This window comes from Convolutriloba macropyga, chromosome 2 (genome assembly GCF_964194025.1).
Source record: "Convolutriloba macropyga chromosome 2, txConMacr16.3, whole genome shotgun sequence".
Classification (NCBI taxonomy): domain Eukaryota; kingdom Metazoa; phylum Xenacoelomorpha; order Acoela; family Convolutidae; genus Convolutriloba; species Convolutriloba macropyga.
This window is the reverse complement of record NC_134469.1, coordinates 15,422,985-15,449,788: the sequence shown is the minus strand read 5'-3', so window position 1 is coordinate 15,449,788 and position 26,804 is coordinate 15,422,985. Positions and strand designations below refer to the sequence as shown.

Here is a 26,804-nt window from a genome sequence, read left to right as displayed (position 1 = left end):
ATCGCGAAGTTTCAGATCTTTGCGTCGTTAATTTTTTTGAGAATCCAAGATATTGAGTTGCATTGGAACGCTGTCTTTTTTCAGATGTTCTTGTGTGACATGGCTTTCAATATCGGTGATGACAAAGCAGTAAAGTCAACTAAAAGCTATTAGGTTGAAGGAGGAGTAAAGCCGAATGATACTCCAATTCAGTACTTATGCTGCCCCTCCTTTTACGCGACTCTGTATTCCTTCTAGACATTTATTCCACTAGGTGGGTAATAGGTGAAAAGACAGTAAATCGAAAGCTTTAATTATGCATTGAAGTAGGTAATTATAATGAATACGGGGTTGTTTTTGCATAACTTTCGGTTGTGATAGATTCTTATCCCGGTTTGAAGTTTCTTTGATTTCATACAAGTATCATATATGATTTCATTTTATTCCTACTTGCTTTCTTAGTACGATTCTAGTATGAAACGAAAGAAATCATTTATGTTCCTTGTGTGTTTACCAATAAATCATAAGTGATCCTAGTATGAGTACCAATAATCATTTATTTTTTCCCTTAAAATGACGTTTTCTTTTTTATAAGGTATCACGTGTGATTCCTCGGCATCACTTGGTGATCGCCAAAATACCCTGAAATGCTTTTTATTGCAAAGTCGGGTGATGAATGAAATAATAAATCTGACTATATGACTAAAGTTTTGATATTCTCTGAAGCCAGTTTATACCTATTAATGCTGATTTATTAGAATTATGCAAAATTTTTGTATTCATCTCATTTAAATCATTTTCCAAATACGTATGAAATCAAAAATTATTGTTTTAGCGCACCCAAAAAGTCAAATGCTGACTGCATTACATATTAAATTTAAATGCCTTCTGACTACATTATACTTGAATTTTTGGCATCATTCGATGTTTTATGCACCATACACGACCTTGTTTTATTTCAAATTTTTTTTGATTTCTACCGAAAATCAAAATTATAAAGCTTTCCGGCTTTCATTTTTTTGTATGATTTCCAAGAGATCATAAATGATCTTTCTATGACTACTAAGAAATCTTACAAATCATATATGAACTAGTAGGGTTACTAAGAATCATATATGGGATCTTTTCAACCTTTTGCAAAAGGGGGACTATCCTTGAATAGAATTTAAGGGAGCCATTTATTAACCAATCAGAGACGACTAATAACTTTCCACGCATGCACATACTATGTTAAATTGAATTGAATAAAATACGCCATAGTATGGCAACTAGCCGAACCGGAATACAAAGCGAAAAGAATTTCCGACTGGCGGGTCAGTGGGCGGGCGTCGCGGCTTCGCCGCGATAACCGACCCGCGGTTTCCGGATTACATCCCACAGCGGATGAGAGGCATGGCCATGATCAGCGTTCCGTAATTGCTCTTAAACTATTATTCGGCTATCTTAACTGCAGGCCAAGTAATATTGTGGTAAAGTATAGCACAGATGGGGTGGCGATTCTCTACTAGGTATCAGGGGGGGGGGGGCAATTGTTGAAAAGATCCCATATATGACTTAGTATGATTACTAAGAATCATATATGACCCAATTTGAAATCAAAGAAAGTTGTATGATCGGTGACCCGGGATCAAGTCCCTTGGGTGGCGTCGGCATGCCAAATTAGCTAATCACAATTGGAATGTATTAGACAGCTTCTGTTCACTCTCTATCTGCTGTACCAATTCTTGCAAAAATTTGTCACTTTCGATCTACAGTCGGGCACTCAAATTTTTAAATTGGAGGTTTTGTATTAAACCAGCAAATCTGTGGTGTTTTTGCGAACAATTGAAAGCAAATGAAAGCTAGAATTGTAAAGTAAATGCTGGAGATAATCAACAGGTAAAGTGGTATGAGAAATTTCAGTCTATTCTGTTTGGTGACGAGTTTTCAAGCTGAAGTAAGTATGTACAAAATTAGACATTGTGTATTGTAGAACAAAGCGTTCTCTTGGCCTAAAATGGACAAAACCTAAGTTTAGTTGTAGTTATCTGTAAGTTTTACCATGCCTCAGCTGACCGTGTTACTTGCTATGAATCCCTCAACCGAACGGAACCCATAATTTCACTCGTTTTTATTTTTAATAGCCGCGAAGCGATAGCGGCTATTATTGGGGACATCGTGGTTTTTTACAATCCAAGAATTGGATTGTATTGGTGCTCTGTCTTTTTTTTTATTTTTGTAAGATGTTTTCACACCTGTTTTCATGACTTTGAGCTTTCAAAACGGGATAAACAGGTAAAGCTCAGTGGGCATCAAGTTTCATTAGAGGCCCGCGTTTAGTAGTCCCTCAAGTACTAAGAGTGGTGAAGCTACTGGGAAGGCCGTAATTCAAGGTTAAAAGGTCATTTTTGGGAGTTTTTGAGACTAAAATAATGAAATTTTTAGCACTTTTTCGTCATTTTTTGGAATTTTTGTTAGAGCAGTGTGAAATTGAGGTTTATTAAAGTCGGTAAAGGTCCTTTGCAATACAAAATTGCTTTTTACGACCACTTTAAGCGCTATATCTATTGCTACTCCAAACATAAACACGGTAATTTATACTAATTTTTTCAAGTTGTTTGAAAATTTTTGTCATTTTTTTGTCAGTTTTTGTCAAGCGCTATATCTATTGCTACTCCAAACATAAACACGGTAATTTATACTAATTTTTTCAAATTGTTTTTGAAAATTTTTGGTCATTTTTTGAGTTGTTTCAGACTTTGATGTCAAAAAAACTCCTCTGGCATTAAATAATAGGTTATTGCATAGTTTCTTGTGGTAATGAATTGGTTTTAAACATTTTAACTTCATGAATTTTACCTTTTTTTAAATTGTTTTTTTAACTTGTTTTTTTTTCAAATTTTCTGACATTTATTGTCATTATTCAAGTTTTCCAGCCCCAGGGGGCAAGAAGCCTCATCTAGGGTTTGCTAACAGTTTACTGAAAATATTTTTTGGCCATGGAATGGTATTCAACATTTTAATATATTTTACCAATTTTTTGATGAAGTTGCAATTTTTTCTTTAAATTTTTGAAATTTTTTTTCAGTGGCCTGGGAACCTCCTATAGGGTTCGCTAGTATTTTACTACATAGTTTCTAGGGGCAATAAAATAGTTTCCATTTTTCAATTTTGCAATTGCAGGGAATTTTTTAAATAAAGCTTACAATTTAAAATTTTTGAATGTTTTCAAATTTTTCGATTTTTTTTGTCATTTTTCTGAGTTTAACTATCTTTACTGGCTAACGAAACTTTTTAAATGTTGTAGACGGTTTACAAAACAGAGTCAAAAAAATGTTTTGACCTTTTTATAGCCCTATTTTTGAAAATTTTCTTTAAATTTTCTCTTCTCAGTTCCTTGATGCATTTGTCATATTTGTCCAGTTCATCTACTTTTAGTGGCAGATTCATCTCTTTGAAGGTTTTTGCGTGAGTTAATGATTATTTTGAAATGATTTTTGTGGCCTTCAAGTTAAAAGCTTCAAGGGTTTTAGCAATGATCGTTTTTTTGGTTAGTTTGTTTGATTCTTTTAGTTTCTCAACTTTTGAGATTTTGTCTTGTTGGCTGGGATTGTTCAATTGATCTGCTGGTCAGGTTCATTAGGTCTGTCTTTCATTCAATTACTTGGATTGTATTTCAGGACTTGTCCTGCTATGTTTTTTTAATTCGTCGTCTCCATCGATGATTCTTACGACCTGACTTCTTGGAATTGACTTTTTCAATGACTTCAGCGACTTCTACTGCTTTGCCGTTAAAATTTGTGTACGTGGCGTCATTTCTGCTTTTAGGTCAATTGCGTGACTTACCTCACTCAAAGAAGTGACTTCTGAACTCACTTATGGAACTTTAATTTTTAAGAACATTCACTAGTTAAAGATCAATAATAGTGTGCATCTAAGTAGTGCCAAACTTATATGCCCTAATTCTTGAGTATTAGTCTTGAGTTTTTGACGATCTATTCTGTCTCGGCCTCCCCCATTGTTTTACGCCCACAGTTACAAATTATGTTATATAGCACGTTACTATGTAAGAAAATAGCACGTGCGCCTTGGGGGGGGGGGGGGGGGGAGGAGGACAGAATAGATCTGTCTTTGATTTCGAATATCAATTTTGAAATGCTCTTTTATGGCTTTTTCCTATAGACCGTTTGTGTCAAAAAAAAGGCAGTCAGATTCTAACCAAAAAAGTCTAGTTGTCTATTAAAGGACTGGTGGTCGATATGTCTATCTTATTTCTTTAGTTGTTTCAAGTCATGGAAGGCCACAAGCGTCTATCGCGGCTATTTTCCGGCAATCTTCCGGCTATGTTCTGATTGCTCGACAAATTCTGTTTTAAAATAGGGTTTGAGTGTAACGTAAATTTCGTCAGAAATTGCTTCAAGCCGTAAGAGAAAAAAAATGCGTATTTGATCTGATGTTCGGATTTAAATTGATTCAAATGAAGTCCCACGGACGGCAGAGGCATGGACAGATAGATGCAGTAAAATATAACCTAGAATTAGGCTATGTCACTTTTAGGTTACTTGAACTCATGAAGTTAGTGTTCTAAATTTTAAAATGTCCGAAAAATTAGCCGACGTAGAAGTTAGCGGAAAAAGTTTTAAGGTAGATAGGAATAATTAATTGCTCTCAGCTAACCAGTGAGACGCGCGACTAGCTCGCTAGCTAAAACGATATAGACCTATTTAGATGATAGCTTAATTGAACACTGTCTCCTCTTCGGCTAATAGTCACGGCAGCAGTCAGATAGCCTGCCTATAAATGGTTATAAATATGACGTAATTTGCTTCCTGTGTAACATTTCAACTAACGCAAACAGGCCGTGCTGCTGGTCTCCGTTTAAGCCGATTTGACGGTGAGCAGAACAACATGGTGACGTCTTAACAAATAGACGTACCAAAATGTAGAAATTTTAACGAAGGTGATTGGTTGAGAAATTTAAAACATTGTGACCTTTGTGCGTTCAATTAGCCTAAATTGGACATAGCCTAATTCTGGATTATATTTTTTTACCGCATCTGGCCATGCCTCGCGGGCCATGGCCATGCCTCAGCGGCCCGTGGGACTTGATATGAATCTATCACAACCGAACGTGAGACCAGTTTCCCCTCAAAAAAGTAGTTTTTCTATTTCGGCTTATTCCGATTTCTGATTAATTTTACGTTAACACGCATATCCTATTTTAAAACTTGGAGAATTTGTTGGACAATCAGCCAATCAGAAAACAATATTCCTATTTTCTCAATTGTGATTGGCCAGCAGTAAAATTTCTATATTTTGGCACGTCTGCCATTTTCACTAGCGCGAACAACATTAACAATGGATTGACCAATTGTGTCGCTTCTGTAAAATTCATGAGCATAGTAGGCAAGAAGTAGTTCAACATGCCTCATGCGTACACAAGTCTAAAATTTTCGGCTCTAGTCCAAAAATTATCTATCCTTTGGTATCTAGCTGACCGCTGTTCAGTAAATGCAAGATTTATTGATGAGTGGTCAATAAATCGTTCTTAAGTTTTAAGAATTGCCCACAACCCCTGGCAATGGGGAGGAAATTGTTGCAAAGATTCAATTTTATAATTTGATTTTCCGAGTCTTTGTGCTAACTCACAATTCGGCTTTGTGATACACTACCGTTTATTGTACCTTCAATTCATTTTCTCAGTTGAAAAGCGGTGTAAAATGGCAAGTGATAAACAATGAGAGTAAAAATCATCTACACAATGAATGTTATGCGGCTTGCACGCATGCATGTATGATTATTTGTGCGTACATGTATATCTATCTCCATGTTAAAACGTAATAGTATTTCTCAGAAAAACCTCCGATGAATAAACTGTAACTCGAACTCAAAACAATTTGTTAGAACAGAAGAGAAAATACACAAATAACAATTGCAAATTTGCTCATTTATTCGTATCCAATTTTAAACTATAATCTGCTAGAAAGGTGAGAGATTCGGTATTAAATTTCGTTATTATAACCAGTGCTATTATATCGTGGAATGTTTAAAAAATGTTCTGAAATCAAGTTGTTTTGAAGATACCAAGTCTGGTTGTAGACTGTCGTTATAGCATCTAAGAGCTCCTCTTTGTTCCAGATTTGTTTGTAATATTTTGTGCATTTCCGACCGTTTCAATAAGCTGGAATGAATTGATTCTTTTGACTGCATGATCAAGGTCCTTTTTGACAGGCTAGAAGGAGTAGTGTTCAACAATGCCCAAGAAAGGGAGAGGAAACAGAGGCGGAGGTGGTGGACAGGGTGACGATTACAACCGTGAGTGATATATTCATTCTTGTTTTATTCAAGCTTCAAAAATTACCTTATATAGCATAAATGTAGATTTTTACATGCACCTCTCGGTATTTAGTGGTTTAAGAATACAACAAGGAGGCTCGGTAATGTGCGTTCGCACATTAAGTTCCGACCCCGCTGATCCGATCCGCACTTTGACTTAATCGTCTACCCAATGAGGAAGACTGAAAACTTTCAAAGATTCACACATTGTTCAGCAAACCACTGAATAAATTAATGCCGCATTAGACGGCCGATGAGACCAGCCATTAACGAGAATCGAGACAAGACAAACGAAAATTTCAAGTAACAACACATTAATTACGCCAAAAAGTCGATGTCTATATTTAAAAGAAAACACAATAACAAAATCAAAATAGTCTCATAAATCCTAAACAATGCAAATTAAGTGGTAATGTACAAAAAATTCGTATGACTTCGCGTTAATGAGACTCTGTAACAGTTAGACAAAAAAAGCAGAAAGGGCAAAGCTCTAAAATAAGTTTCCGTTTTTGAAAACCATTATTTTCTAAGTGATTAAAACCATTACGCATCAGCTGCTATCATTAAAAAGCTTCATTTATACCTCTTGAGGAAGCAATTTATTTACATGTCATTATCCAAAAAATTTCATACGACTACAAAAGAACAATAAAAAGTCGGTCAAATTAAATAAAAATCAAAGAATTCAACAAAGTGTCGCAGCCGTTAAAATCAGAAGCAACTCACAGAGAACAAAAAATAGGTTCAATTGCGCTTTTCTATTTCAACGCGAAAAGAACATTCCCATTAGAGTGATATTGTGGCAAGGAATCCTTTTTTATACGAAAGTGCGTAGTATCAAAGCCTGACAAACCATTAGTAGCAGTAGTAGTAAAAGACTTCTATTACCTTTGATAGGATATTACAGCATTATAAAGTAATCTTTGTTTTCATGTTAAAAGAAAAGAAGGTTAACAAATACAAAACAAATTAACTACAACATTCAACTATTGCCTATCCTGCGCAAACACTACATCTACATTTTAAACCCCAAGTACACGTATTAGGCAAGAAGCAGTTGAGAACAAAACTCAGGATGAAATTTCACATCGCTAGAAAGAAGATAGGAGCTGTCTCTAACGATACTAGCTTAATATTGACAAAAGTAAGGTAAAAGTGACAAAGTTTAAAATTTCATTTATCCAAAACAAATGTTTTCGAAAATTATACCATTCTCATTTTTTCACATTTATAACTCAAAATTCCACAAACAACTTTTACGAAACTTCAGTATTGAAACCATCAAAAATATGAGACACTATGAACCAAACAACCAAAACTTATAACCATTAAAAAATTTTTTTTGGTTCAGCAAAAATTTGATAAGACTTGTCAAAAATGAGACTAAATAACATGGTGACAAAATCAAGAACAAAGAAGGGTAGTTTCAAAAACACTTATTTTTTGATTTTATTTGATTTGAAAGTCAGTAAAACCTTTAGCTTCAAACAGATCGTGAAATTGGTTTTTTACATCTAGAAGAAGGACTTGTGATCTTTTATAATCCGGAATGTGTTGCACAACGACAAAAAAGTGCTAAAAATAAATTAATCTAATAAATTTTACGAATTGAATTTTGTGGTTTCGAAAAAGAATTGCAGCATTTTGATGAATGCTATCAGTAAGGAAAATCGATCGATTTTGGGGTTTACTCAAGGTCATAATTTATACCACATTCCATTGACTTGACCTTACTATTTGAGCATACATAGACATTGTTGTACCTTGTGCGCGAGTTTTCATATTAAAAGCCGCTAATATCTAAAAATTTCTAATTTTTGTCTAAATTTCTCCAATTTGTCGAACGTATCGGTTTACCATCATTGCAAAAATGTCTGTCCAATTTCGCATTCATTTTGATGGTAATTAGGCTTATTGTGTGATTCTACGAATTTTTCTCAAACGAAGTGTCTAACAATTTTTTGGGTCCTGTTATTTTTTCGCTTTTCACGCTTGATCAATCTTTCGTTCTCTTGATGGATCTTCGTGCGCTTCACATTATGAGCGTCTACCGGTACCGAAAAAATCTACTTCCAAAGGAAGTGGCTGGCACTTTCAGATGCTGATTTCCGTTCAATGCGGAAAATGCTTAAATTTTGTGAAAGTGGTTTCCACAAAGCAATTAAGAGCTTATTGCCAAAGAATAAATAGGATCAAATAAATGTGAAAAGTGCTAAAGTTTGTCTGTCAGGGCATTTCATAAAATTTTGATCCCTTTAATCCTTTTATTGCTCGATATTACGATTTAATGTTTTAAGGTTACTAAAATGAGGGCTTATACTGCAATAAATCTGCCGCACAGTTCTTTGCGGAACGGGCTTCCGTCAAACATAGTTTGCGCTGAAAAGCAGTTTCCACTTTTCAACTTCCAGTTTAAAAGTGGAAAAAACTGACAGGAATTTCCTTATTGGGCACCGCATTTTTGTGCGAGAAGTCCGAAGACATGTTTCGCGCGCACAACGTATTAACATAGGAAAAGTGAAATTGGTAATAAAAACTAGTAATTTTGGTACCGGTAGACGCCCGTAATCCATCATTTTTTCTGATCATTTGGCCGCTCGGCCTCAACATCGGAATAAACTGGATATGACCGAGGGAAGTAAGTCTCTGTTCAATGCTCTTAGAGCTCGACTGGCCTCTAAGTACAAATTTCACCAAAACAGGTATCGTTTCATGATTTAGAGGCCAATTTTGACATATTTAGATCCACTCACTTTGGATGCCCCAACTAAAATTTTTTATGCAAACCTCTGGTTTTTATAGCTTGCGCTAGCTACTACCAAAGCCCGATATTAGTCTGTTGTTATTTACTCAAAACTTAATATTGTCTCCCTTGGCAGTTATCATGCTTTTTATGTCTGAAGTTTCTCAAAATAGATGAAACAAATTTTGTCGGTGTGTAAACCTTTAAGCGGCAGGACTGTTCTATATTTATCCAACTGCATATTTTATTCTTTGGTTCAAATTGTGGGGAATGTGATTTCTCTTAATGTTAAAGTTAAAACCAAATATTTCACATAGAATTTTTCCGGTGAGCTGACAATAGATCGAAAGGTCAAGAGATCGAAAACTGAAAAATTGGGCAATAGATCGAAAATTAGTCTCTATTATTATTGGTTGAAATTAAGCATTATTTGCGGGCTGCAGTATAATTACCACATTATGGCCATGCCTCGCGAGCCATGGCCAAGCCTTTGCGGCCTGTGGGACTTGGTAGGAATCTATCAAAACCGAACAAAAAGTCACAACAGAACATGTTATATGCTGTATAATAAATGAGCGCTCAAATCTGATTGGGCAATACGCACCTTGAATAATTTAATTTTCGATCTATTGTCCCCCTTTTCGCTTTCGATCTGTTGTCATTCGATCTATTGTCCTAGCACCGAATAAACAATATGTACGTATTTTGAACGCTGACTTAGGTTATTAAAGATTATTAAAAATTTGACAATTTGTCAGCCCAAAATGTCCCAGAAAGTCAATCATTTACAATGGATAATATATCGAAAGAAAACAGATCGAAAGCGAAAATGGGGACAATAGATCGAAAATTAAATTATTTAAGTTATTCATTGAGGGAAAGAATTTTCTTCAAAACTATTTCACTGAAATCTTTTTCCTCAAATAATTAATGGCAAATGATTGACTTTCTGGAATATTTGAGGTTAAGACAAATTGTCAAATTTTTAATAATCTTTAATAACCTAAGTCAGCGTTCAAAATTCGTACATATTGTTTGTTCGGTACCTAAATTTATATTTACGCTTGTCAAAATGATGCCCTCATACTTTGAGAACCGAATCTTGGTAACGATCTAATACAATGACGACTTCAAATATTTATCCTAAAAGCAAATAACTTTTTCATCCCTCTGTTCTTTCCAACATCGAAACGGATTAACATAAATTAGTGATCAGCTCGATATCAATAATTTTCATGAGTTCAGTAGTAGAATTTGTTTCAATGTTTTCTTTATTTCATGCAATTAAATTTAATCGTTTCATCATACGACTTCAGGCTCTGCTTCTGCAAATAGCATGAAAAAATTGATAGCAAGAAAAAATTGCGTGCAAATATTGTAAAATTGACGTTTCACGTGCTTTATAACGCGAGCTTTTCATATTCTCGCTTGTTACGCTATTTTGTTAAATGGAAACTACTTATTTAAAACAACACGTGAAATAAATTCGTTAACTGCTAAACCAAATTAATCTCGCTCACTCCATCTCGTGAGAATGGTCAACATGGTCTCAGTCAGAATGGTTAAAAGTTTTGGAGTTTGAAATGATTGTAAACCTACTGTTCAACACGCTTTTGTAGTAAGTAATACGTAGACAATAATTCAAATAGTTAGTTATATATTTGCGTATTGGTTAATTTTGTGTTCTGTTTTAAATTTGATTTAGAAGTTTCCAGGCATATAACGGGTTGGGACATTATGTGCAAACCCTCATCATCAAATCTCCTTGTTTTTGTTATTTTTAGAATAATATTGTGATGTAGAATGCAGACAAGTCGCATTTCTTGCGTCTTCTAAATTTTCTGGTTAAATCTGAAGTCCTTGTGTTTTTTTGCAATGTTAGCATAAAACTGTATGTAAAAGTGGTTGGATTTTTTTGTAATTTGATTGACGGGCATAATCACGTGCATCATCCGACTGGGATGTTTTCGAGCATAAGTTAAGTTGTTAAGCGTCTCAGGTGGTGGTGGAAGGGGAGGCGGTCAGGGCCGAGGGAACAACTTTAACGAGGGAGGTCGTGGAGGTGGGAACAATCGTGGAGGGGGTGGAAACAGAGGAGGTGGGAATCAGGGAGGCGGTGGAAACAATCAGAGTCAAAATTGGAACAGAGGTGGCGGTGGAAGAGGGAGAGGCGAGCAGCAAGATAGGGGAAGAGGGCGGGGTGGATTTGGTCGAGGTCAACAACAGGATTTGGGTGTCGTCCAGAGACCCGGGGAAGAGAGTGGGTTCCGCGCAACCACGCCTCCGCGGCCGCCAACGACCAGTCATTTTGGTGAGTGATGAAAAGATTCGTTATGATTGCAATTTGTATAATGGGTTTGATCAGTCATACTGATAGTTTGATTACCCCTAACCGTTACTGTGGTTTTATCTTTCAATGATTAATCGAGCTTTATATTGTTGCGCGAATGAGAATGATATTTTAACTACTATCAAAATCAGGTTCTTAATCTATGATTCGAATCGTTACTTTAAAATACATTGGGTGCCCAACATCAATTTTCAGATGCTCCAAGTACGTCATTTGGCGATGTTTCGACTCATCGGCAACAGCATCAACCTGGAACACAGCCCACGTCTAGTGCTTGGATACGAAATACGGAAACCAGAGCTCCGCCTATCCAGGAGGCATCCGCTCCTGCTGTTGCAATGCCTGGAGATTCTGACAATCAATTCCAGAGGGGTAGAGGAAGAGGTCGAGGAGGAAGAGGCCGAGGACGTGGAGATGGTGGTCCGGGGTCTCAACAGAGTGGAGGGCAGGGGTCTGTCGGGAGAGGGTTTCATGGCCCGCGTGATGACTACGATGGTGGCCAAGTACTTGGTGGTCCTTCCGGCGGGGCAGTCGGCGGGCAAGAATCGATTCAGGCACAGCAGCCTGTTCGTCCGAAAACCTCCCAACGGTAATATAAATCTATTCATCTGCTTTTCAAGACCAAATTTGCTCTTCGACTCTTTAATTGCTATTAACATCTCAATAATTATTACATATTTCTAAGTGGTGCGTAATTAACTGCTACTTTGTGTATGTTTGAAAATTATGTTTCCTTGGTTCTCCAATCTGGCTAATTGGCATCGTCTCTGCGGAGACTTATATCTTGTGCATCGCGATGAATCTGTTAGCATAAGAGGCAAATCGAAAATGTTAAACAATTGAATTAGTTGTAGACTAGAATCAGGCGTATCAAATCTCGGGGAAGTAAAAGCTTTTTTATTTGTTTTCTCGAGACATTTATTTTAATTTTTTTTCGATTGTTACAGCAGTGAGCTCCCTCCCTCAGCTGCATCAGCCGCTCAAATGTCACAAGAGTTGACCGTCGAGGACCTGGAGGGCAACTTCAGATCATCACTTCATATAGGTAGTGGGAATGGGATGAAACCGATTCGGCGACCCGACCAAGGGGGAATTTTCGGCCGAAAGGTCACTCTGCTGACAAACCACTTTGTGCTACGCATGCCATCCAACCTTCCAGACTGTTATCATTACGACATTGAAATCGAACCCAAAATGTCGGCTGATAAAAAGCGGGACATCTTTAATAAAGTACTATGCCAGGTGTTGAAATTAGAACATGTCAAGAGTAAGTTTGTGTTCGATGGACAGAAGAACATTTACACGCTGCACAAGATCCCAACAGAGCAATTACCGCCTAAGAAAACTGAATTTGAATTTGTGAATGACGAAACTGGGAAAACTTTTAAAACCAAAGTAACTATTCAGTTTGCTGCTGAGGTGGACCTTTCGCTCATTCAATCGTACATTGAAAAGCGAACCATAGAACTGGAAAAACCTCAGCAAGCATTGAACGTATTGAACACTGCCTACAAACAATTATGTCTAGGCATGGCTGATTTCGTGACGTTGAAGCGGGCGACGTTTGCTAAACCCACTGGAAGGCCTCTTGATTTGACCGGAGGACTGGATCTGTGGTTTGGGTACCAGCCGAGCGTAATTATGGGAAAATGGAAAGTGTACCTACAAGTGGATATAACATCTAAAGGGTTCACTCGAGACACTCCTATGCTCGATTGTATTGCGAACTATTTTAATTGTGATCCCGCTCGACTACGTTTGACAAATCTACAGCAATTGAAAGACTTTTCAAAATCGGTCTCTGGTTATAAAGTTAAAATCACTCACACTAACCATACGAAAAAAATCAATGATATTGTCAGAGATACAGCAAATACAAAGTTCATAAAAGATAAAGGAATGAATGTGACTCAGTATTTTCGGGAAACATACAAAATCAATTTGAGGTATCCAGATCTGCCGTTGGTGCGTGTGAACCCGAAAGATAAGGATATTTGTATACCTATGGAGCTTTGTTTGTTGCGAGGCGAACAGGCAGCTTTGAAGAAACTTGACGAGAACCAGCAGAGTATCATGGTTAAAGAAACTGCGATGGATCCTTCAAGAAGGAATCAGATGATAATGGATATGCTCAATAAACGAACTAACCCAAATTCGAACCCTGTCTTCAAGGCTTTCGGCCTGAACGTTGATAACAGAATGTCAGAAATTGAAGGCCGAGTTCTGCCTGGACCACAAATGTTTGGCAGTGGTGGGAGACCTGTTCAAGCACAAGAGGGCAAGTATCGCTCTCAAGGTTTTGCCGAACCTTCAGTCGAACTCCAAAACTACGTTGTCCTATGTCCGCAAAGGTTACAGGATAAAATTGGTCCAATGCAGAATTCATTTTCCCAGGAAGCGAGAAAAGCAGGCATGCAGTGGCCTCAGAATGGACCACTGCAGGTCTTGAGTATCAATGATCGTGACCCCAACACAGTTTTAAGAGCAATAAATGAAGTAGTAAATGCTCGAAAGCAGGTCAACAATTTTAATCTTGTAATAATTATTCTGTTCAACAAAAGCAGTGACATATATGCAATGGCAAAGCACAAGTTGGACAATGAGAGCCAGCTGGCATCACAGGTTGTCCTTCAAAGGACGATTTCTGGACGAGGACCTGGACAGCCACCGAACCCAATGTCAATTAATCAACTACTGCTGAAAATCAACACCAAATTGTCCGGAATAAACGTGAGAACGTTTCAGAATTATATGGATATCATAAGTCAAACTGGTAATTACGGCGAAACGTTCGTCCAAGTGGCAAAACAGTATGAAGAAATTTTTAGAGAACCTTTCATGGTATTTGGCGCGGACGTTACGCACCCTGAACCCGGCGAGCATGGCAAGCCATCAATAGCTGCAGTAATTGGAAGCTTGAACTCCACTCTGACCCGCTATGGAGCCCAAATCAGAGTTCAGAAGTCGAGACAGGAAACAATTGACGCCATGAAAGAGATGTTTATGAATCTACTGAGGGAATTTAAAGAGAAGAATCGAGGTCGAACACCTCAGAAGATATTGTATTATCGCGACGGTGTGAGCGAAGGCCAATTTTCGGAAGTTTTGGTATTGGAGTTACAAGCTATGCAAGCTGCATGCAAAGCGCTGAACCCAAACTTCACGCCTGCTATCACGTTCATAGTTGTGAACAAACGTCACAAAGCTAGATTTTTCAACTGGGGCCCGAGTAGAAATCAGCCCCAAGGAGGAATCATCAACATTGTACCCGGTTAGTGTGTCTTAGTGTGGACATGTTTTCACATGCTTACAGCTTTCCTCTATTCCGTTTCTTTAAGGACATTCTACAAGGACAATTTTCCCGCTTCTCGTTCGTGAGGATTTCGTCCCATGCTGGTCGGTTTCTACATTCAGTTTTGCATTACTTTGTTCTGCAGGTTTGCGTCAGCTTCTTGGTTGTTTTCAAGAGTAGTTTTGAGCTTTTTTTCAGCTTCATTCCTGTGGCTGTTGGATTTCACGATTGTTTTAGTTGCTACGATAGAGGAGGACTTCTTAGCTTTCTTAATGGTTGTCAAAAACAGTTTGAAGGCCTTGTTGGCATTTTTATTAAAAACTTTCTGACTTATTTTATTGGCTCAGTTTTTACGTCCTGAACTGGTTTGAGTTTGAGGTGATCCAATTTTTTTCTCATTCACAATTTTAAGCATCCATAGGTAATCTTGGTGGCAGTTTGCTCTTGAAGAAATGGTGAAAAAGATTGTTTCCTTTTTCAAGTTCAAAAATTGGTTTCATTTTTTTCACTTAAAATCCTAATAATTGTCAAAAGTAATCCCCGCAGTGCTTACTGCCCCCTCCCACTTTAAGTCACCTGATGACTACCTCCGGACAGGATACAATAAAATCGAGCTCTGAGACTTGTAAGAACGCAATTCGTCCAGGCTTGTCGTTTATCTATTTTAAGATGTAAGCTGAGCGTAGCTATATTACTATGTTTGTGGTTTTCACGATTCAAAGAATTTGAATTTTATTGGAGCGCTGACTTGTTTCAAATATCTGTTCACACTTTTCAATCATTTTGAAGTCAATTTGTAGTGATGATTTTTGGTCACGCCGAAACAGGAAGTGGAGCGAAAAAGCAAGTTTGCTTTGCGGGGTAAAATTTTTTCTTATTTCAAAGTAGAGTGAGAGAACGGTGTTTGGAAAAAAACTGCTTTCTCGCTAGTGGTATTTTGTTCAGATCTGTCCTTTTCACTTCTTTTTTAGTTGGGTGTGATTTTTTCTAAATGGTTTACCTATTCCATTCATAGTCCATTCTATGCGAAGTTTTTTGTAGTCAATGAAATTTCTTTCAGGACTTGTTCTGTCAGATTTTTTTTGTTTCGTCGTCTGGCGCTCTTTGTTGGCTTCTTCCTCTCACTAACAGCATTTTCGTGCGCCGCGTTATTTCTCATTCTCCCAGTAAAAGATGTTAGGTCATTTGAAAGATTAGGTTTTGATCATACGTGACTTATCCAACTCAATAAAAAATGAATTGTGCACTTTGGCTTAAAAGTTCAAATTAGCTTAAGGTCGAAGGAGATCATCTTGTTTTTTTATTTTTATGACATTATAAGGCAGGCTGGTTAGCGAAAAGCAAAAGTGCACGTTTAGTGGACCTCTGAAGTGCATGTTTATGAACTCTCGTGCAGACCGGTTAAGAGGAAAACGATCGATAGAGCGAAAATGCCGATCCAAGCCAATGAAAAAAGTGTGGGTGCAAAAAGTGTGAGTGATCAAAACCATGCTATCTTAAAATCGTTTTTAATTTCAAAATTTATTCAGATTTCTCTTTTTATTTCTTTGCACTTCACTTTCTTAACTCTCTCCTTGTTTTTATTTTTTTTACAAAAATTCATGTTTCTTTTGTTCTGTCTCATGCTTTTACTTTTGTTCTTTCCCTATGTATCTCTCACTTGCTCTGTGTATCTGCGCTTGCTTGTTTTGCTTTCAGTGAACTTTATCTGTCTCTCGCTCTTTCTGTTTCGGTTTCTTTCTCTGTTGCTCGCCTTTTCTTGTTTCTGCTTTTTCTCACTTATTTTTCTTTCACCTCTTGTTCTTTTATCTCACGGTGTTTTTTGTCTTTTGCTTTTGGACTTCTTTGCCTATTTTTTATCTACACGTCTTTTCGTTCTTTCTGTTTTCTTTTTACCCGATATTTTTTCCGTGTTCTTTAATTTCTAGCCCTCATTTCGTTTCGCTACGACACTTTCTTTATTTCTTATCCTTTTCTGTTTTTGTCCTTATTCTATATTTCTTTCATTCAACCTGTTGCTCTCTTTCTTTCTGGTTCGTGCCTTTATCTCTTCTGCTTTCTGTTAGTTTTTTGTTTAATTGCTCTAAATGACTGTTATATTCTCCTTTTTGTTGCTTTCTCTTTTCTTGTCTTTTGCTTTTGCCTTTCTCTTTTCTCTCTCTCTCTCTCTCTCTCTCTCTCTCTCTCTTGTGCGCTCTTGTTCATTCTCCATTTTTTTCGTTCTTTCGTTTGTCAATTCTTTCTCTTGGTTCAACTCTTCCTGTTATCTTTTTTGTTCCCGTCTCTTCTTTCATCTTTTACGTTTCTTTGTCATTGACTAAGTTTTAAATGCTTGAGCACATAAGGTTGCATTGTATGCTTAGTCATAATTGAGCATCACATTTCAACATTACGACCGAAGACCAACATAACAAAAAAGTGGTTGCTGAAATGCTTATTGGCCCACAATTTGTGCACAAAAAGTCATCAGTAGAAAAATTTGGAATATAGAAAAAGAAACATTAGTGAATAAAGGACCGAGAACGGAAAGATTTGTTTTTATTGAACAGGTTTCTGACCGTACGTTTTTCATTTAGACCGTCTTAATTTCCAAAATGAGTGATTACAATATTTGTTTGAAAAAACCTGCCGATGCGAGAACAAATTCAGGTATTAAAAGTGCTGCAAGTTAGTCCTACAAGTTTGAGGACGTTGTGTAAATAGCTGTTAAAAGAAGGAAATGCTTTTATGTGCCTTATTTTTGCTTTTTCCCCCGTTTTTTTTTTAATTTCTCTTTTGCTCTTTTCGCCTTTTCACGTTTTTTTTTGTGACTTTTTTGGTTATAAGTGAGTTACCTCACTTCCTGAATTTGAATGCCAATTTGTTAATCGAGTGTTCACAGTAGATTTTTGGGAGGAATAAAGGACTTCTCCGTAACGAAGGCTTTTACTGAAAAATTTATTTGCCGTGGAAATATAATTAGTCTTGACATTTTTTTTCGATATTACTATATATTATGAATTTGCTAAGTTTTGTTGGTTAACAGTCCGTCATCTCTGTTAATCAGCTGTATTTGTATTCTAACTGAATTCCACATTTAAAAATTAATTAGCAGAGTTTTCTGCAATTTTCCGGCTATGTATCTTTCTCATTTAATCCATTCGTTGGAAAACCTTTCAATGGTTTTTTTGTTAAGCTGCAATGCTGTTAGTTGATGAAAGCTGCAATGTCGTACTTTTGTTTCTGTATATTTGTGTAATGTTTTTTTAAAATAATTTACTGCTGTTCAGTGGCTACAAACGTCCCGTGAATTGTGTTCTTCTTAGAAACGTATGCATGTTTTTCAACGATCTGTATCTTCGCTTCGATCAGCACCACAATCCTTCTGTTTTTTTTCTTATTTTTGTCTTCTTTTAAAATCTTTTCTTACCTTCTTTCTTTTCTCGGTCTTTCTATTTACTCTCTCGGTCTTCCCCTCTCTCGTTCTGATTCTCGATCTTCTTTTCTCATGTTTCTCAAGTTTTTTGTGTCTTAGGCTGATCCTTTCTTTTACTATCTGTGTTGCTCTTAAGCTGTTAATTTCTTCCTGAAACGGCTAGGCTTGAGATTTTTTCCAATTTTCTTTTGTAACTTAATTCCTTTCTGATTTCATATGCTTTTAACAATCAACATTTTTTCCTAGATTTCCAGCAGCAGACCAAATTCCTTCAAAATTGGTCCTTTTTGAATTCAGATTTTGTACTCATCTGCTATAAGGTGTAATACTCTGAAAACCTTTTCTTTTTGACAGATTTAGAAGCTTTCCATTTGTGTAGGTCAAGGCACTCTTCTTTATAATGTTTTGCATGAAATTTTTCTATCAAATGCTTTTCCGTACATCATTTAACTTGCCAAATAGCTCAGTGAGTATATCAATTGTCGCAGTTTTGAACGTTCAGTTAGCTTTTACGGTCTTGTTTGTATGTGTAATGAAGACCCTAAGAGAAAGTCTTCTGCGGAGTAATTTTTTGTTACTTTTTTAAAAATTTATCGCTGAATGATTTTTTAAATTACTTTATTGAGCGGCGTCCATAACTTTTTCAATTTTTATCTGTATCCGCTTCGTAGTTTATTAAAATTAGAAATTGGTAAAAAAAATTATTTCTAGCCTCCTTAAATCAGAAAGTTGATGAAAAAGTGAGTAACAAGGAAATTGCTAAAAGAAATTCAAATGACGACTGAAACCGGACGATTAATTTCGTAAGCATCATTAAAGACAAACGTCTTGAAATGTATTTCGAAACGTTGAACAAATGATCGATAAAGAATAATCATATAGGAACTCAGACCTAGTAATCCAATGTTGTGGCGCTATAAATATGATTGATTCTGTGCATCAATTTCTGTACCACAGCTATAGGAACTCTGGATCTTTATTCTAATTAAACTCGCTAATTTCATCAACCTGTTATTCTCCGCTGTAAAAGTCTGAAATTCGATTTTTCTAAGTTCTTTGGACTATTCGATAGAATCGGTGATGTGGACTCAAAAGAGGATGACGAGTTAGAAAACGGTTAGTAGACTCTGGCGGTGAAGTTGATATGATTCCAGCTTGATTTAGTGATAGGATCTGAATATGAGATCTCTACTTTTTTCTATCAGTTATGCATGGCCTTAACCTGAATTAGCATAACTACTTTAGGAAACATATGTGGTTTCTGAGATCAATCTCAAATAGGCTGAGTTAAGGCCTCATTGGTCTCGGTCATCAAAAGGGTGATTGTGGTTGCCTTCAGACGGGTGTTTCTAAGATTATTAATCGCTGCGCTCCTCTGGAGATTGAATTATTGAAGCTACTCGGAGGGTAGGGCTGTCTACTCTGCGAAAACCGGCAAGTCGGACTAACTCAAGTAGTATTATGGATGGGGCGAACCCGGTAGACAATTAACAAGGTTTGCAGTAACCCTGTAGTTCTAATTGGCAATAGATCTTACGTTGTTTTTCAAGTGGTTGATACTGGTCTGGTTTTGTTGAGGAGTGAACAACGACAAGGTTCTCTTCTTCTTCAACACTTATTAGTTCTTAGGACAATAGGTTGATCTATTAACAGAACTAAGTTGTTTGGGAATTTGGTGTACTATCCAATCATAATGCCACCTATTTGAAAAAAATTATTCTCCGTACATTCAGATTGTAGCTGTGAGTCCGAATCGAATTTCGTTATATTTGTAATTTATAAGCTACTTCCTCGATCACTGAACCTTCATCGCAGTAGAAGGGCCTGGTATAATCCTCTCTGTCATATAGGATAATAAGTTTGTGAAATTACCACTTCTCTATTTAATCATTTTTGCATGTTTATGTTTTTGGGATTGGAATAGGGAGGTCCCCCACTCCATATTTTCAAATTGAACACGTTTCGATCTGTATAAAACGGTTCGCAAGTCCATTTCGCAGCTATTCCGGCAACCTAATGGCTATATTTATAATATCTTGCAACTGCCGCTTGTTTATCATCTGAAATATATTCTGGCTCTAAATAAATTGATTACATGCGTTTTGGAACATTTCTTTTTATCGGAGCGAGTTGTTTGTCTATTGGCGTGTTCAATTAAAAAAAAGACTTGCTTAAGGTCTTTAGGTAACAGGACTCTTAAGTATGCTTTAAAGCTCGAAAGGTCATTTAGAAAGAAAAACAAATGCTGTAAGATGCCTATTTTATCGGGTTATCAAAGTTCATTTGACAAACGTTGAATGATATTAAAATTAAGCTAATGAATGGCGTCCATGTTGATTTTATTTCACGATGCACATCAATTTTGAACAGATGTCATTGATCACAATTAACTGTTTTTTAAATAGGCTGAACGCAATAGTTGGTGTTTTGATATTTTTATGCCCAAAGGTAAGTATTTTTTGTTTTTTAATCAGTTGCAATTACAATTTTGAGTTTGTTCACTAGTTCGATTTAAAAGCGAAAATAGTCATTACCCAAATGTGTTGCATTTCTCAAGGGGCTTGTACTATCTTTAACTCCACTTTTATTGTATTCGTCTATGTTATTTGAAGGTAAAAATGAGTACTCCTACACTGAGAATATATATATATATATATATATATATATATATATATTATATATATATATATATATATATATAGAAATATATATGGTTGCTTTTTACTTTATCGTTCAGCAGTTCTATTTTTTAAAATTTGATCATTAATTGCCATCATGGGAGCTTCTCCGGTTGTGTTCTTAATTTCTCGTATGCTCCTTTTTTCTTCTGACCATTCACTGCTTCATTTCAAGCGACCTGATGTTCAACAATTTAAGTTTAAGTAAGTTTAAATTTTCAAAAATTATGTTGCTAAAATAAAGGCGATTGTAAGCGAAAAGATACCGCAGCCGCTATAGCTTAGAGGTTAAGGTAGGATACTGGCATCCGGAAATGATGGGTTTGAAGCCCTCAATTGTCTGTATTTTTTGCAACCATATAGAAAATTTTCTAGGCTACACCCCCTGTGAATTAAATTACTGCGCCTCTTGTTCGACAGAATTTCGTCGCACCTTTCTCACTCATTAAATTCCAGCATTTAATACCATTGCCCAAGCCTATTTTGAATTTCAAGTTAAGATCTAAGCTGTTGGTTTTACCTCTGTGCCTATATAATCATTTGGAAATGATTGGTTTGTGCAAAATAAGTTAAGCAAATTATGTCAAAGTTATCGTTTTCGCCTCTAACTAATTAGAGCACGTTTAAAACTTTTGTTTGATAATATTTGATCATTTCCAACTGGTAGTTTGCCTCCTTTACTAAGAACCAACACAAAGGAAAGAAATGGACTTCTTTCTACACGAATTGCAGCTGTCTCCACAAAAACGTACTAATTTCTTTAGCTAAAAAATTTGTTATTTTTGGCAGTCTCTTGCCTTTCGTTATCTCAAATTCGTGCAACCGTGTCTTTTGAATGTTACTATGGGAATAGGAAGAGATGATATTTTGCTAAGGGGAATCAAAGTAGAAGACAAATCAATGTAGCGCTCTGATATGAAATGCCAATTAAATTTTGCGGTTCTTGTTTAAAGGTCTGTTTTAAAATTTCGCTTTCTTTTTTTTTACAACATCTGTAGGTGAAGGTTATCTTTTGGCACATCACAGAAGAAATGTTAATAAGAATTTAAATATCAACAATCGTTCTGCAACAGCTGGTATTGAGAAAATTGTTTACCGACTCTTTCAAACATCGTTGAATATTACTCAATGGGAAAACCAGCACTTCAAAGATGCAAATTTCTGACTACGTCTCAAAGTTGGAATATCAAATTTTTCAACGTTTTTCTCAAATAAATGAAAATTGTTTGATCGAAGAAAACCTGAAATCTATTATTGCGTCAGTTCTGGGAAAAAATTTCGTTTTTTCTATTTTGCTTTTCCCTGTTTTCTGTTATTCCTGAATTTTAACCGTGAAAACCGTGTAGTATTTAAGGTAGCACACGCTGTGCTTTACCACTCAAATGGGTGGTATTTGTGGAGTTTACATATAAAAGTTGTGAGATTAATTATTCAAGTAGACGAAAGGTGGTACCGCTATTTGATATTTATATATAGTGATTAAAAAACCTATTGTTGCAATATTTCCAAAATGGGGGAATATATATGCAAGGCTGGCTTTTGTCTTCAGTAAAATATTCACTTTTTTGTTTACGCATCGTTGAGAAAAAGAGAACACCATTTTGTAGCCCTCAAAATCTAGCTTTATTATAACAAATAAAAATATCAGAAATTTGAAAAAGGGAGAACAGCTTAAAATTTCAAAGGGACAACCAAAAAAACTTCGCTGGGGGGGGGCTGGTAACAGGAGTTTGTTGTCAAGAGCAATTCGTTACAGTTTCAAACCTACAAAAAAAATGCTAATTTTATTCATGTGGCTAAAAATTTCGAAAAGCCATCAATTATTTTCTTTTCCGTCTCACTGTTTTCTGCTGATTAAAAACTGTTTTAGGAGCCAATTTTTCTCTATCGAACACATTTTTTTGGAAAATAGAAAACTTCAGGCAACTTACAGCTCTCAAAATAGCAAAAATTAACTTTGAAAATGCGAACAGAACTTTTTAAACAGAACTAACTTTTACAGATTTTCAAAACGGAAGTAAAATCCGCTTTTATCGAATTAGCTTCTAATCAACTAAATTGAAAAGTAAAGATGGAAATCTTCTCTTATCTTTTTTATTTTTATTTTTGATGTTGTCATAGCATATCATTGGAACTAACTTCCTCTGGTATAATGCAATGCAGAAGAATATGAGAGTTACAATTTATCGATAGCCAGGGTGAAAAACTTACTACAATTGTTCGTAATTGTTTTTTGAAAATTAGAAGAAAATTATTTTCATTTCTCTGTAAATTGCTCTGTACTGCTCTTCGAATTGATCTTTTCCAGACTGTGGCTGTTTCCTTAAATTGAAAAACTAAATAGTCTATTGATTGTGGAAGTCCTCATATAAAAACGAAGCGTGTTTTCGGAAGATGAAAAACAAATGAGGGCCTTTAACGTCCTCTTATATGTTAAACAAAGTAGAGGCGGAGTGCAAAAACTGTCAATCGTTTAAAAATAACACTTACTGAATATTTGCTACAAATTGTGATTTTAAATATGTGCAAAACCAAAATCGTCTTTATTAAATCAAGCTGCTAACACATCTGCGAGATTGTGAAATAAGAACGATTTGTCCCGTTATGCTCATGAAACATCAAAAATGACTAAACATTAATTTGTTTGTTTGTGTATTTGCGTGCAATCGTGTGGGTTTATGTATGTGAGTTCGTGTGTGTAATTTTTGACGCATGTGTATAAGAGAGAAGGAGAGGGAGAGAACGAGAGTTAGCCTGAGAGTTAGATCCTTTAATTGTTAGACACAATTAGAGACACATTGCAAAAACTCAGAAATCATTTAAAAAAATAGAACAATTACAATATTTGTTTTCATTTCAAAGATTAGTACCAAAATTTTAATTATTGATACAAAATACGGCATAGTTTTTGGTTCAAACAATACAGGTAATTTTCTCCAATTCATATAAGTTCGTGCTTTCGAATGCTCTCAACGGTTTCTCTTGCAGAAATTAATGGTCGTTTTTGCTTGAGAGTTATGCTGTGCACAGACTCTCATCGCACAAGCCATCTTGTTTTTTTGTCATCGGTCTTCTTTTTATCTAAATGTGGTCAATTTTCATAAGTGATATTTTTAATATTAAAGCAGCTGTTGAGCTGCCTCTAGGTGTGAAGTTAAGGTGTTATTACCCAAATTTAAAGAGAAGAGAGCCGGTGGATAGCAATTTTTCAAATTTTTTGAAGTTCTTAAAGCTTGTTGCTATTTTTCTGCAGATAACTGCAGCAATATTGGGACAGTAAGAGGAGCTCTTTAAAATAGAAGTCAGTTGAAAATCAATGGTCAGTCTTTTTCGCTGTCTGCTATTTTTTCTTTGAGAAATAAGACGTTTTTGTGGTATCTAAAAGTTTTTTACGCAGATCATTTGAGTTTCAGTTTTCAATGGTAGTAAAGAAATTGGGATAACCAATATTTCTAGACTATAGAACATAGATTTTAGCGTTGAATTATTCTTTATTTCCGTTAATTATTTTTTCAACGTGTGTTCTTTGATAATTGCAACTATTTTGAGATCATGATCGTTCTTGACTAGTGCGTAATTGGAGCCTTTTTGTAATTCGTTCATTCTTCGAAAGTCTGTGCAGTCTTAACATGTTTAATATTGCTTAAGGTACTGTTGTTGACGTGGATATTGTTCACCCATTTCAATTCGACTTCTATCTTTGTTCACACGAGGGTATCAAAGGCACTTCTAGGCCAGCCCATTACCACGTCCTGTATGACGACTCAAATTTCAAATCAGATACCCTCCAGAGCTTCACTTACGCCCTCTGTCATCTCTACGCTCGGTGCACGAGATCTGTAAGTTACCCTCCACCCACGTATTACGCACATCATGCCGCCATGAGGGCCCGTCATCATGTTGCGTACTTGATGTCAGGGTACACGGGTTCCGAATCAGGTCAAAGTTCCAACAGCGGAGAATCGGACGGTGCAGATCCAAGGGTGATTGCCTACCTAAATCAGAACCTTATTCCAGCGTCAGATAATTTACTCAAAAGGTATCCGATGTATTTCATTTGAGAACTGAGAGACATTTGCAAAGTTAGAACTGTGTTCGAATGTGATTTTTTAAAAATAATTTTCATAATTTTCAGCTGAAAAGTTTTACCAATTGTAAATTGCTTAGATGAAGCTATTTTATCAAATGAATCAAGGCTAGAAATACCCATAAGGCGTTAAATGTTTTTACTGGTGTACAATAGATTTATCAAATGGGTATTCCACGTAGAATATAATTGTATTTGGTGTATTTGCAGTGCTTTTAATTCATTAAATTATCTACGTTGTTCTCTAATAGAAGCATTTCGTGTAAAATAATAGCAATTTGTATGTTATATGGCTTTAATAAAGGTTTTGATTAGAGCTTTTTCGTGCGACTATTGAGGAAATAGTTTTAGTAGCAGAAAGCTGCGCCGAGATGTTAAGGCTTAATGTGTTGAAACCTTCCCGAGGCAAGGGATTCGTCAATGTAAAATAATTCAGAACATCTTAATAAAACATAAGGAGCGTTGAATTGAACCGTGGCTGTGGAAATCGCCAGAAGACATGTCAGGTCAATTTTAAAAGGAATTAATTCAGTTAAAATGTTTAATAATCGTTTTGGCTCTTCGATCACAATATAAACATTGTTATATCTTTTTGATAACAAGTTGTACGACGTTCAAAAATCTTTGCATTTCAATTTAATGGCCGGAACTTGATAATTTAATTTATCAGCTCAACATTCATAATTTTAATCAGTTTTGATCACATTCATAATCAATTCTGACGTCATTACAGCCGCCTAAACTTACCTACTTTCAGCCCCCATCAACCTTCCCCCGTAACTACCTGCCCACCAATTCGCCCCTTGTCTGGGATTTGTTTTTTTCAGTATGTTTTTTAAGCTGAAGGAAGTTTTCATGACTTGAATTTTGACTTATTTGTTTTTGAATCTGATTTAGAACATTGACTTCTGTTTTCGATCATTGGAATTTATCCGTAGCTTAGTTTCCAATAATTAGTAAATTAGGAATTGATCGAAATATTCAAAGTCGAAAGTTCATTGTGAGTCATTTTCTTCGCAAAACAGTCCCCTCCCTGTGCAAACACAGACGCCTTCACCGAACTTGGTTTTAGGGGATGGCAGTAATTCTGGTAGACATTAAAAATAAAGGAGTTGGTCAATATAATTTGAATGATTGATTTTAGTAGCTGTAACCTTCAATTGTTATTCGAGAGCTGCAAGCATTGGAAGTCTTTAATATTGATTCAGTTTTCAAGTGCTCTTCAATTGTACCAATTCTGTATCTCCACCAGACAATCACCAGTAAAGATTTCACATGAGTTCTTATTCAGGTTTTGCATCATAAAAGTTTATTTACCCTTCTAAATTGTTTGTCTCCCCGTCGTTCGAGAGTAGTTCGTCAGATGCTAGTCAGTTTACGTTTAACAATTTTAAACAGTTGTATCAGAAGAATACTTACGTTGCTCGACTCTTTCATTCGTTTCCGGTATTCTAACAGCTATGTTATATTTTAGCTAAAAAATTTTAATCATGACCTGAATTTTTGTCTATCTTGTTGAATATGGGATTTTGTTTTCGAATTTTAACTTCTGTTTCCGATTATTGACTCTTTTGGAATCTTGAGTTTTGTTTTAGAACATTAGACTGAAACAGTACCTTAATTCCTAGTGTATAATTATTTGAATCTACTGGTAAAAGTTAAGGTCAAAAAGTAGTTTCGAGAAACTACTTTCATAGACCCAACTTCTTACATTTTCCCTAGCCAAACAATCACATCCTCCACTAAACGCCCCTACCCTAAAAAGAACACCATAGGTACCATCCTCCCTCCCTACATACCACCAAACCTGTACGGGCAGATACAAACCACATAGCGCACATCCACAAAGCTTCTACCCACACCCCTAAACTAATGACTTGCGTATGCGTCTTTTAAACACTTCCTAGTTTTATTAGAAAATGGTTTTTCATAATTTTCGTGTGGC

At 36.0% G+C, this 26,804-nt stretch overlaps 1 protein-coding gene across 2 annotated transcripts; it reads left to right on the top strand.

Annotated features, from left to right (window-relative positions):
• The first annotated feature begins 88 nt into the window (after nt 1–88).
• On the top strand, nt 89–25,175 carry LOC142357115 (protein argonaute-2-like). 2 transcript variants are annotated; one of them, XM_075408814.1, is made up of 6 exons: nt 89–253; nt 6,190–6,273; nt 11,037–11,348; nt 11,583–11,976; nt 12,335–14,658; nt 24,421–25,175. In XM_075408814.1, the coding sequence occupies exons 2-6, from the start codon at nt 6,213–6,215 to the stop codon at nt 24,831–24,833; spliced, it is 3,504 nt and encodes a 1,167-aa protein (XP_075264929.1). In that variant the 5' UTR covers nt 89–253; nt 6,190–6,212; the 3' UTR covers nt 24,834–25,175. The 2 variants fall into 2 exon arrangements, with proteins under 2 accessions (XP_075264929.1, XP_075264924.1); XM_075408809.1 differs by lacking the exon at nt 89–253 and adding an exon at nt 5,790–5,945.
• Nucleotides 25,176–26,804: the final 1,629 nt, after the last annotated feature.

What these genes read in the sequence shown, in the direction of transcription:
- LOC142357115 (XM_075408814.1), top strand. Translation starts at nt 6,213, where the DNA reads ATGCCCAAGAAAGGGAGAGGAAACAGAGGCGGAGGTGGTGGACAGGGT. An exon ending in ACAGGGTGACGATTACAACC is followed by an intron (nt 6,274 to 11,036) that starts GTGAGTGATATA and finishes TAAGCGTCTCAG; the next exon opens with GTGGTGGTGGAAGGGGAGGC. An exon ending in CGTCCGAAAACCTCCCAACG is followed by an intron (nt 11,977 to 12,334) that starts GTAATATAAATC and finishes CGATTGTTACAG; the next exon opens with CAGTGAGCTCCCTCCCTCAG.